At 42.0% G+C, this 12,333-nt stretch overlaps 1 protein-coding gene and 1 pseudogene across 2 annotated transcripts; both read right to left on the bottom strand.

Moving 5' to 3' along the window:
• Positions 1-5,776: 5,776 nt before the first annotated feature.
• On the bottom strand, positions 5,777-7,465 carry LOC311044887 (cytidine monophosphate-N-acetylneuraminic acid hydroxylase-like; the record flags this gene model as incomplete). Its single annotated transcript, XM_084056698.1, has 1 exon — positions 5,777-7,465. One exon carries the CDS (start codon positions 7,463-7,465, stop codon positions 5,777-5,779), a length of 1,689 nt encoding a protein of 562 aa, XP_083912824.1.
• A 2,335-nt stretch (positions 7,466-9,800) lies between these two features.
• Positions 9,801-11,548, bottom strand: LOC311044715 (cytidine monophosphate-N-acetylneuraminic acid hydroxylase-like; annotated as a pseudogene). The gene has a single exon. The product of its transcript is annotated as a cytidine monophosphate-N-acetylneuraminic acid hydroxylase-like (transcript).
• Between the last annotated feature and the right edge of the window lie 785 nt (positions 11,549-12,333).

The following is a 12,333-nucleotide window of genomic DNA, read 5'->3' as shown; positions in this document are numbered from 1 at the left end:
GTAGACAGTAGCTAAGTACATTTACTTGAGTATTGTTTACTTCTCCGGCTGATCTTCTGCTCCGTCCTCCCCTCACTGGACAGGACCCCGATCTAGTCCCCAGATACTTAAAAAATGTAATATAAAATCAGACCTTGGACATGTCTGATCTATGGTGTCAAACACTGCACTCAACTCCAACTAAACAAGTAACACATGGATAAACAGATACAATATTGCTCGTAAATGTAATAAGTAGGCCTACCCATGTGTCTTCTGGTTGTCATGACAACTCTCAATGGATAGTTTTTTTTGTAAAAGAGGCTGAACACAGGAAATGTTAAAATAATCAGGAACAGCGCCAGAACATTTCGATATTATATATAGAGAGAAAACACATCCAACATGTATATGAGATTTGTGGAGGACGTAGTAATATCTTATTGTTGCTGTCGCATGGAAATAATATAATATTTTTTCAGGATTCAAATTCAAAAATGACAAAAATGTTTGAGCTTGTACATCTGCTACTTTTGTGTGACACTGTAGTCAACATAGTAGTAGTAGTAATAGTCAAAAATACATTCCAAATTTTGGAATAAAAACATTAAAAGTTAAAATATGGAGATAAGAGGTTACAAAAAACACATCCTCTGCAAATAATTCAACACGGTTCCATTTGACCTACATACAGTACTAATGCACACACACACACGCACACGCACACACACACACACACACACACACACACACACACACACACACACACACACACACACACACACACACACACACACACACACACCACATCCTCTGGAAATAATGACACAACACACTGTTCCACTCCAAATACACGCTAACACAGTTAGAAAGTTAGAAAGTACTTTACGTAACGTGTTACAAAAAAAAAGAAAGATTAAAAACACAATCAAAGCGAGGCTTGAAATGTTTAAAATGAAACAGTGAGGGAGTAAAACAATTAAACTTCAGCATTATGTTACGGCCTACATTGTCAGAAGTATTTTAAAGGAGTAATTCACCCCAAAAAAAAACATATTTTTATCAATTACACGTCCAATGAAGCCTTGGATTCATGGAGATTTTTTTGTTTTTGTTGCATTTTAAGCCAGTAATTTGATGACCGGCAGAGTCTCAGGTAGGAGACATCAATATCCTCAAGAGTCTTGAGATTGGTCATGCAGGTGCTTCCAGAGTGGTGGATCCTGACAGTAAATTCACAGTCATCATTTATTATCTTCAGGCATCGTTTTTCCCACCGGGCATTGTTCCCAACGGGCATTGTTCTCAATGGCCTGGTAGCCATTAGGGTTTCAGGCCATGACGTATCTTAAAAGTAATCAGTAAAATCTTTAAATCAATTCTAAAGCAGACAGACAACCATTGTACAGAATTTATCCAGATGAACCCTAGGCTAGCGGCCCCAATTCTGGGGCAAACATTTGGTGAAAATAGTTGGTCTACAAGCTCACAACGTGTCACATTGCGATGCGTTGCGAGCTTGTAGATCGGCAATTTTTCGCAAAGATATAGATGGAAAAAGTGCAGGCCTGGGGGAACCCGGGCAAAAAAGTGTATATAGGGTTTAAATGGTTAATCTCTATTGTGATCTATTGTGTCGAATACTGCACTCAACTCCAACAAAACAAGAAAGAAACACGGACTGTAAGTCCTGTCATTCTTTGTAATTTGTCGTTATATCTAGGCCTCCAATGTACGTATTGTTGTTCAGCTCCTGAAAGGTTTTTGTTGGGATGTGCGTGCTTCCCTCTGGACTCTTTCCTGTCATGACACAGGGAGAAACACAGAATCAGACACTCTCGGCAACGTGGCATCAGTGGTGTAAAGTAACTAAGTACATTTACTCAAGTACTGTACTGTACTTAAGTACACTTTTGAGGAATTCTTACTTTACCGGAGTATTTCCCATTTTCAATACTTTTACTTCCACTCCACTACATCTCAGACGCAAATAATATACTTTTACTCCACTACAATTATTTGAAAACTTTAGTTACTAGTTACTTTGCAGATATACATTATTATGTTATAGAACACACATTAACCACTTCAGCCCTATTTTATACATGCTTTGAAAATAGCCGATCTACAAGCTCACAACGCGTTGCGATGCAACGCTTTGTGAAATATTTGAGTACTTTTACTTTTGGTACTTTAAGTATAGCGAGCCAATTGGGTGAGAGAAGGGGGAGGGGCTGAGGACAGGGCCAGACTGTGACATAATGATAGAGTTTGTTTTATTTTTATCAGTACAGATAAAGGTAAACATAACCTCATAAAATATGGGGCATATATATATATATATATATATATATATATATATATGTAGCCTACCTCCCTCAACCACCAACACAAACACACAGGTGTGTAGGATGTGGGCGTTCATGTATTTGTGGATTCATGTCAGTCAGATGTTTATCTCTGTGGTTCCGTTTGTTCCATTCATGTTGACTAGAAAGTGTGACACACATAATGGGGATGCATCTGTGTCATTTTAAGATGCCAGTGGGCTATTCAAAAATAGCAGATATACAAGCACATAGCGCGGCACGGGGTGCCGCGCTATGATCTTGTAGATCTGCTATTTTCTTTTTTTTTTAAATCATGACAATTTTTGCAAATCTTTGAATATATATATTTTTAAAGCGAACATTTGTAACTCAAATCTTTGCTTCTGGGGGTCCCTTGAACAATTAGAACAGTTTGCTTTAAAGATATATAAATTTATATTCAAATATTTCCTCAAATTTTCAAGATTTTGCTAAAACAGCAGATCTACAAGCTCATAGTGCCACGCTATGAGCTTGTGCGTGTGTTACTGTTGGCCACTGAAAAGCTTCACTGGAGCATTTGGGGGCTCAGTGCCTTGCTCAAGGGAACTTCAACTGTGTTGGGGGAGGGGTGAGTGTTGGCCATTCACTTCTCCACACAGATTGTTTTCTACCAGTGCGGGGAATTAAACCGGGAACATTTCACCCAGAAGCGCGTTCCTCTATCCTTTAGGCCAGTGGTTCTCAACCTTTTCAGGTCGCGACCTGAAAATCATATTTGAACATGGGGACCCCCCCCCAACCTTGAAAAGCACTTGGAACTGCAGGAGTTGAGGCATTACATTTTGTTATATTAATATTTTCAAAATATCCAAATTACATGCTCACAACGGCTCGCATTGCGTTGCTGATTGTCCGCTCAAGTTTATACAATGGGCGGAGAGCAATGTTTTTATCTTTTGATTGACACAACATTTAGAGGTTAGGTTAATGGGTTCGGATAGGAGTTGTTTCAAACACTCATTTTTATTTGGAATGGCAACACATTCTCACTCCAAGGCAATGTCGGGCCGGGCCATTGCTCTTGAAATATGGTGTTGAAAGGCAATCAAAGGTTAGAAATAACAGCAACGAAGAATGTGTATTGTTTTTCAACGCTGGTTACATCAGAATATAAAGCAAGTGTGCCTGTCAGTGTTGCCAGATTGCGATGAAAACAAGCCCAAACAAAGTGACTAATAGGCCACATGACCTACACACACACACACACACACACACACACACACACACACACACACACACACACACACACACACACACACACACACACACACACACACACACATACATACATACATACATATATATATATATATATATATATATATATAATAGCCGATCTACAGAGAGAGAGAGAGAGAGAGAGAGAGAGAGAGAGAGAGAGAGAGAGAGAGAGACGTTCGTAACCACACACTATAAAAGTTATTCATCCATTGCGCAGGGAATAAACAACCGATTACAATAATTTCACATTCTCTATCATTAGTAACATGTTGTTGATAGGCCTACATGTTGGTGATCAAATATGGCACATGTGCCAGGTTCCTAGCTGAGAGTGAAATGCAAATGATCCCATTAACTTGAACAATGACGGTGTAGGGTCAAAAGTCCTATACTTCTGGAACTACTTGTTTCCGGCAACTAGGGTTGTTTTGACGTCCGTATATTTCACAAAAAAGGATGTATTCTCTGTTCCTTGGTCGTCAGCATACAAATATATAAATACAATTAAACATAAAAACCTAAACGCACAGGATATAGACCAACAGCCCTGGCTCAAACACATGCAGTCAAAAACTGTTTGCCCTCCCATCAGCAACACCTGCCCTTAATTACGAACAGGGTTAATTACCCTGTAACCCTGGCAACCGCCCTGCGGTGACGTCATCAATTTGGAAACAACATGGCTCATAGTCTCTTACGGACGGTCTCCAGGTGGTCAAGAGGTGTGAAGAGCTCTCTGGCAGGGGGAGAAAGGGTGAGAGCGGTCAAATTATCCGTAAAATAACGACTCATACCATTGACACACAATGGTATGAGTATGGCTAATTTCATGTTTAGAATAACGTTTCAGATGAGTATTTAGGAAAAGTCATGGAAGGGGATCCTTCTGATAGCTTCATGAGAAAAGATAATCCACTTCAAGATCAACAATTGTCATAACATATAATGGGTCATATATACGTAGATATGCCCCCCCCACACACACACACACAAACCCCCAAACCCCCAACGCCAGCCACCCACGGCGGTGGGCGAGGAGGTGTATAACAGGTGTGTGTTGTGTTCATGTGTCAGTGGATTCATGTCAGTCAGATGTTTATCTGTGTGGTTTAGTGTGTTCCATTCACAACATCACTGCTGCTCGATACAAACCTGACACACATACTCCTACTGTAAACCATCGCTTCTCAAGGTGTGGTCCGTGGACCCCCAGGGATCGTTGAGAGGGGTCCCCAGCAGAATGAGTTCATTAATATAGCATCACAATCAGTTTAACCACTTTTAACCCTAGCCGATCTACAAGCTCACAACGCGTCATGATGCGATGCATTGTGACGTGTTGTAGATCTGCTATTTTAAACAAACCTTGAAGAAAATGTCAAAGAATATATGTTTTTGAAACATTTTAATAAAACAAATCTTGAATGGGGGTCCCTGGTATTTCTTAATGTTATTGTGTATGTATGCTTATATCCCATCAGTCCAACCTTGCATATCAACCACACAATGTTGCTGAGAGAAATTGTGTCATTCACTTGTTTGCATGTGTCTTTATTATTTATATAATTATGTCTCACTGCTGACTTTCATGGCAGGAAATAGACACAACAGAACAAACAAAGGATATGCACACCCACACATAACCACACACACACACACACACGCACACGCGCACACGCACACGCACGCACGCACGCACACACACACACACACACACACACACACACACACACACACACACACACACACACACAAATCTCTTCTGCACTCACAGCTTTCTTTCTACTTCACCTTCTGCTCATAATATTGAACTGCTGTGGAATTTAAACTCTTCACAAACTAAAGGTGAACATGATTATCTATGAAGTATAATAACTAGATGGTTGCTCTCACTAGTATACATGTATTTCAGTTCATCAAATGTCACCAAGACAAACCAACAATACTCTCAATATAGTTTTCTTGTTGCTGTTTATTCAAAGGTGACACTCCACATGTAACAGAAGCTTTACCAACTCACAATGCTGCTGCTTTGAAAAGGAAAGACTCAATTTACAGTTTTTCACAATTGTTAACACACGTTTCTCAAAACAATAACGGCTTTCTCAAAACTGCACACACAAAACTGAAAACCTCACACACAAAATGCTAAACCCTATACTCAATTCGCAAGATGACTCTTTGCCATAAAATCTCTTAACTGTTCACAAAATGGAACTCGTGTTTTGGTTCCAGAACTTGTGGTGGTAGACGTCCGGCTCTCTGCTGATGCGGTTCTGGAAGCCGATGTACAGGTCGTCCCACAGAAGACCGTTCTGCACCACAGATCTGATCACTCCAATCCTGTTTCTGATCTCTAAATACGAGTGCTTCCTGTGAGGCCTCTTAGCAGGGAAGGACAGATCGAGGAAGTCCACCATGTAGTCATGGCCGCCGAGTACGGGCTCAAACTCGTCATCTGTCTCGATCGTCCGCGCAACCAGGTCGTAGCCTTTGAAACCTGCCCAGTCGTAATACAACCGGATCCAGCTGTGATGTTTGAAGATCTCACAGTCGATGGCGCTCTTCAGCTCGTCCAGATACAAGTCAAAGTCCCAACTGTACTTTGTGCCGTCAGGTGGATTGGTGACTGACCCACTGAGTGTCTGGTCTGGGTCTTTTAATGCGAGGGCCAGATCCAACACTGCACCTGGCCTGGGGGTCCATGTTCTGATGTCGGGTGTATTTTTATTAATACGATCGTTGAGCTCTTCTGCAGTGTTTTTAACATTTGTTTTCTTAATGTAGCTGTCGGACGGATGTGCCTCCACAAAGTAACCAGCCATCGGGCAGTAGATCTTAGGCTGTAAGGATTTTATCAGTCCAGATTTGTAGAGCAGGAGCTTCTTCCGCTCATTTCTTATAAACTCTGCCTTCCACTCCTCAGTGTATTTCCCTCCATGAAAGGTCATGGGGAACCCCGAGGCCCCCCCGGCAAAGTCACCCATCATCAAATCCACGTTGTGTGGCAGCCTCCCCCCGTTGGGCCTGGTGCAGTCCACCGTGTTCACGATCATGTGGCCTTTATACTCGACAATGATGCAGGTGTCCATTTCCGGATGGATGCCGTCCATTAGGATCATGAACCTCAGGTGCTCGTCGACATTTTGCCAGATTCCAAAAGGAACCACGTTGATGTTCGTCAGCTTAACCTTGCTTTGCTCCAAGTACCAAAAGACCGGCCTTGACGTGTCGCCGACATAAATCGGCGCGTCCGGCCTCCTCTCCGACAAGACCTTCAGTGTGGGGTAACTGAGGTGGTCCGAGTGCATGTGGCTGACATAGATGAGGTCTGCCCGGCACAGTCGGTCAAAGGAGTCTGCAGGAGGCTTGTGCAGAAGCCACCAGCCCCTGGCAAAGGCAGGACCCTCGAGCCAGGGATCGAACAGGATCCTTCTCTTTCCAAGCTGCAGCTCCATGCATGCGTGGGTCAGGTAGGTGACGGTCGCTTCCCCTGGCTGCAGTTCCACGGCAGCGCGAGGGTCCGCCAGCCAGGGGTCTGGGGGACTCAGCTCCAATAGCTGAAGCCGTCCGTCATTCAACATTTCAATTTCAAGCTGGTCTTGATTAAAACTATCCGGTGGGTTGACATATTGCATAGTCGACACATCCAGCTTCCAGTTGTTTTTGGTGCATTTCACCGTTCTGCCGCACACATCCTCGATGTCTTGGATGAACAACCCACCTTGGTGTTTGCACTGATTCTTGCATGCCTTCAGGATTTCGTCCTCATTCTTGTAAAAGATGTAACATTTACCATCTTCTGGGTTTTTCTTGAAATTGATTCCATTTTTGAGTGAGCGAACGGCCTCGGAATCCAGAGTTAGCAGTGGCTTTGCTTCCTGGGCAGACATTTCAGAGCAGCGAAATGATGCGAGGCTTTACGCTCCACTTTAGAGAGGATGGTCTCTTTGGGGTGTGCGGCGAGCGTGACGGAAGGAAGCCAACTACTGAATTTCCCTCTCAAAGTTGTCATAACATGCTATAATTTTTACTTCCTCAGTTTATTGATATATTGCTTAAATACTTCATACACCCAACTACCGTTTAAATGAAGTTGAAGTTTTTATTTTATAAATAGCATACACAATTCTATATTGAATTCTATATGAGCTTGGAAATCACATAAAAAAATCTATATGCAAAACACTGAAACATCATGTTTATTGTGTCCTGAACTTCATTAAAACAGGATTTGGGTGCAAAATCGAGGAAGTGGCACTTTAAACCATGCACCTTACATACATACTGTATGGGTCATTACATCTGCCATGTCCATGTTTCTTTGAACTGCAATGATGAAGCTGTTGGACGACAACATTTCACCCAATCCTTTACACCTGTAAACCTGTGAATAAAGTTGAGTTGAGTTGTATGTTAAACTATTACATACATATTAAAATGGTTTGCCTCCGTATCTGTTCTTAATGTTATTCTTTACATCTCTACATGTACTTATATTTCTTAATGTTGTTTACAGGTCCATATGTACTTGTATTTATTAATGTTATTGTTTATATATGCTTATATCCCATCAGTGCAACCTTGCTTATCAACCACACACTGTTGCTGAGAGAAATTGTGTCATTAACGTTTTTGTAAGTGTCTTTGTTATTTATATAATTATGTCTCACTGCTGAACAACAGGACTTTCATGGCAGGGAATAGACACAACAGAAAAAAACAAAGGATATGCACACCCACACATAACCACACACACACACACACACACACACACACACACACACACACACACACACACACACACACACACACACACACACACACACACACACACACACACACACACACACACACACACACACACACACACACACACTAATCTCCTCTGTACTCACAGCTTTCTTTCTACTTCACCTTTCTGCTCATAATGTTGAACTGCTGTTGAATTTAAACTCTTTACGAACTAAAGGTGAACATGATTATCTATGAAATATAAAACTAGATGGTTGCTCTCTCTAGTTTATCAAATATCACCAAGGCAAGACAAAGCAACATCACTTTCATTCTAGTTTTCTTTTTGCTGTTTATTCAAAGGCCACGCTCTACATGTAACAGAAGCTTTACCAACTCACAATGCTGCTGCTTTGAATAGGAAAGACTCAATTTAAACAATCTTATACATGTTAGATTAAATTAAAATAAATAGCTGTTAATGATTTCATTAACTATAACACAATATATCAAATCCAAATATTTGTACAAGAGAGTAGCAGTTTAAAAGACCGTAATCATTTTCAAGTTCCTTGTGAAAGTCGAATTTACAGCGTTGGTCTGTTACATTAATTTGTTTTTGTGTGGACATTCTGGTGAAAATGACGTGTTTAAAGACAGTGGAGTTGACAACCGTTTTCTTTAAAACAATTTTTTAACCTAATTTAACAGTTATGTTAGGAGTTGTATAGTGACAAACCCTCTCCACCCGGCTTCCCTCCCCTGAACATGACCAATTGTGTTCATACAGACAAGGGGACGGCAACCTTTTTGACATGAAGTGCCATGTTTTCATTTTCTTGATAGCTAGTGTGCCATATCAATTATTACGTTTAATTATGACACCACATCCAAATGTAATATTTCCAACTGATTTTGATGGCCCATAGGCTACATAACAACCTTCATTTTTCCTTCTTCTTCTTTTGTTTTCTTTCACATCAGGATGTAATGATCATTAGACTTTAGAGAAGAGTTTGAAAGAATGTAGAATTAATTATGTGCAGGATGTAATTTGTATATGTAAGGGGACTTAATTTAACTCACAAGACTTTTGTCTTGTCAGTTAAAATGTATAAAGATCCTGTGAAATTAGCAGATCTGCAAGCTCACAACGCATCAGCGTTGTGAGCTTGTAGATCGGCTATTTTCAAATAGCCATGGCTGAAGTGGTTAATGTATGTTTATAAAGTAACTAGTAACTAAAGTTTTCAAATAATTACAGTGGAATAAAAATACAATATTTGCCTCTGAGATGTAGTGGAGTAGAAGTAAAAGTATTGAAAATAGGAAATACTCCAGTAAAGTAAAAAATACCCACACATTTTACTTAAGTACAGTACTTGAGTAAATGAGTACTCAGTTACTTTACACCTCTGCCAGCAGAAGATCATTTTCTCAGAGTAAACACACAATAGCTCTCCTCCTTTTCATTTTGCCCTGGTGTTTCAGGTCGGTGGCCCGGAGACATCTGCAGGAGGAACTGTGTCTAGTCTGGCCTGCTGACAGGCAGCTGGGTCTGGAAGTGGTTCCAGAACTTGTGGTGGTAGACGTCCGGCTCTCTGCTGATGCGGTTCTGGAAGCCGATGTACAGGGCGTCCCACAGAAGACTGTTCTGCACCACCGATCTGATCACTCCAATCCTGTTTCTGATCTCTAAATACGAGTGCTTCCTGTGAGGCCTCTTTGCAGGGAAGGACAGATCGAGGAAGTCCACCATGTAGTCATGGCCGCCGAGTACAGGCTCAAACTCGTCATCTGTCTCGATCATCCGCGCAACCAGGTCGTAGCCTTTGAAACCTGCCCAGTCGTAATACAACCGGATCCAGCTGTGATGTTTGAAGATCTCACAGTCGATGGCACTCTTCAGCTCGTCTAGATACAAGTCAAAATCCCAACTGTCCTTGTGGGTGTTTGTGCCGTCAGGTGGATTGGTGACTGACCCACTGAGTGTCTGGTCTGGGTCTTTTAATGCGAGGGCCAGATCCAACACTGCACCTGGCCTGGGGGTCCATGTTCTGATGTCGGGTGTATTTTTATTAATACGATCGTTGAGCTCTTCTGCAGTGTTTTTAACGTTTGTTTTCTTAATGTAGCTGTCGGACGGATGTGCCTCCACAAAGTAACCAGCCATCGGGCAGTAGATCTTAGGCTGTAAGGATTTTATCAGTCCAGATTTGTAGAGCAGGAGCTTCTTCCGCTCATTTCTTATAAACTCTGCCTTCCACTCCTCAGTGTATTTCCCTCCATGAAAGGTCATGGGGAACCCAGAGGAACCCCCCGGCAAAGTCACCCATCATCAAATCCACGTTGTGTGGCAGCCTCCCCCCGTTGGGCCTGGTGCAGTCCACCGTGTTCACGACCATGTGGCCTTTATACTCGACAATGATGCAGGTGTCCATTTCCGGATGGATGCCGTCCATTAGGATCATGAACCTCAGGTGCTCGTCGACATTTCGCCAGATTCCAAAAGGAACCACGTTGATGTTCGTCAGCTTAACCTTGCTTTGCTCTAAGTACCAAAAGACCGGCCTTGACGTGTCGCCGACATAAATCGGCGCGTCCGGCCTCCTCTCCGACAAGACTTTCAGTGTGGGGTAACTGAGGTGGTCCGAGTGCATGTGGCTGACATAGATGAGGTCTGCCCGGCACAGTCGGTCAAAGGAGTCTGCAGGAGGCTCGTGCAGAAGCCACCAGCCCTTGGCAAGGGCAGGACCCTCGAGCCAGGGATCGAACAGGATCCTCCTCTTTCCGAGCTGCAGCTCCATGCATGCGTGGGTCAGGTAGATGACGGTCGCTTCCCCTGGCTGCAGTTCCACGGCAGCGCGAGGGTCCGCCAGCCAGGGGTCTGGGGGACTCAGCTCCAATAGCTGAAGCCCTCCGTCATTCAACATTTCAATTTCAAGCTGGTCTTCATTAAAACTATCCGGTGGGTTGACATATTGCATAGTCGACACATCCAGCTTCCAGTTGTGTTTGGTGCATTTCACCGTTCTGCCGCACACATCCTCGATGTCTTGGATGAACAACCCACCTTGGTGTTTGCACTGATTCTTGCATGCCTTCAGGATTTTGTCCTCGTTCTTGTAAAAAATATAACATTTACCGTCTTCTGGGTTTTTCTTGAAATTGATTCCATCTTTTAGTGAGTGAACGACCTCGAAGTCCAGAGTTAGCAGTGGCTTTGGTTCCTGGGCAGACATTTCAGAGCAGCAAAATGATGCGAGACTTCGCTCCACTTTAGAGAGGATGGTCTCTCCGGGGGGCGTGTTGATGTCCATATCTTGTTTGCCCAGACGTAAGGAAATCAAGATCGACTAATTTCCTTGTATTGTTTTAGTTCTCCAGAGAAACAAACTTAACTATTAACTGACTGATTTGGCACTAGTTTTTTTGCATCTGAAACGTTGCTCAGACTGAGCTCTCTACACACAATCTAATTTAAATCCCAGTTGAAACATTCATCTCAGATTGGACTTCTATATCTATATCTAACTTCTAGATCTATAAATGAAAACTCCACACTGCAATTGTAGGAATTGTGGTTTACATCTGACTGATAACTGCACTGAAGCTAATGGAATGTAATGTTTTTGTAACGTTTTAATATACAATATGAATTCATGAGACCTGGAACAGTTACGGTTCATTAAATACTTGGAACACAAGTACTCATAATGGAAACCCTAATAACCCTAATAGTAAACATGTATATAAAGGTGCTATAAGTGATATTTTCTATTTTCTGGTTTCCGAAGGGATTCACTCTGAAGAATGTGTGTACCAAATTTGGTGCAGGCAACAACGTTTCCCAGCAATCATCATTGCATGTGAGAGATAAACATAAAGACAATACCACATCATCCATTGTAATTGAATCATTTGCTAATGGTCTGTTTGATAAGCATTTTTGCTATCAGACTATTTTTCAAGAAAAAAAGAATAAAAAGGGTTTATGTTGTTGAGTGTGAGGCAGCCAGACACTGTT

The sequence above is a fragment of the Gymnoscopelus microlampas genome (genome assembly GCF_963454915.1).
Source record: "Gymnoscopelus microlampas genome assembly, chromosome: 5".
Classification (NCBI taxonomy): domain Eukaryota; kingdom Metazoa; phylum Chordata; class Actinopteri; order Myctophiformes; family Myctophidae; genus Gymnoscopelus; species Gymnoscopelus microlampas.
The sequence above is the reverse complement of the archived record's forward strand: the minus strand, read 5'-3'. Positions and strand labels throughout refer to the sequence as shown.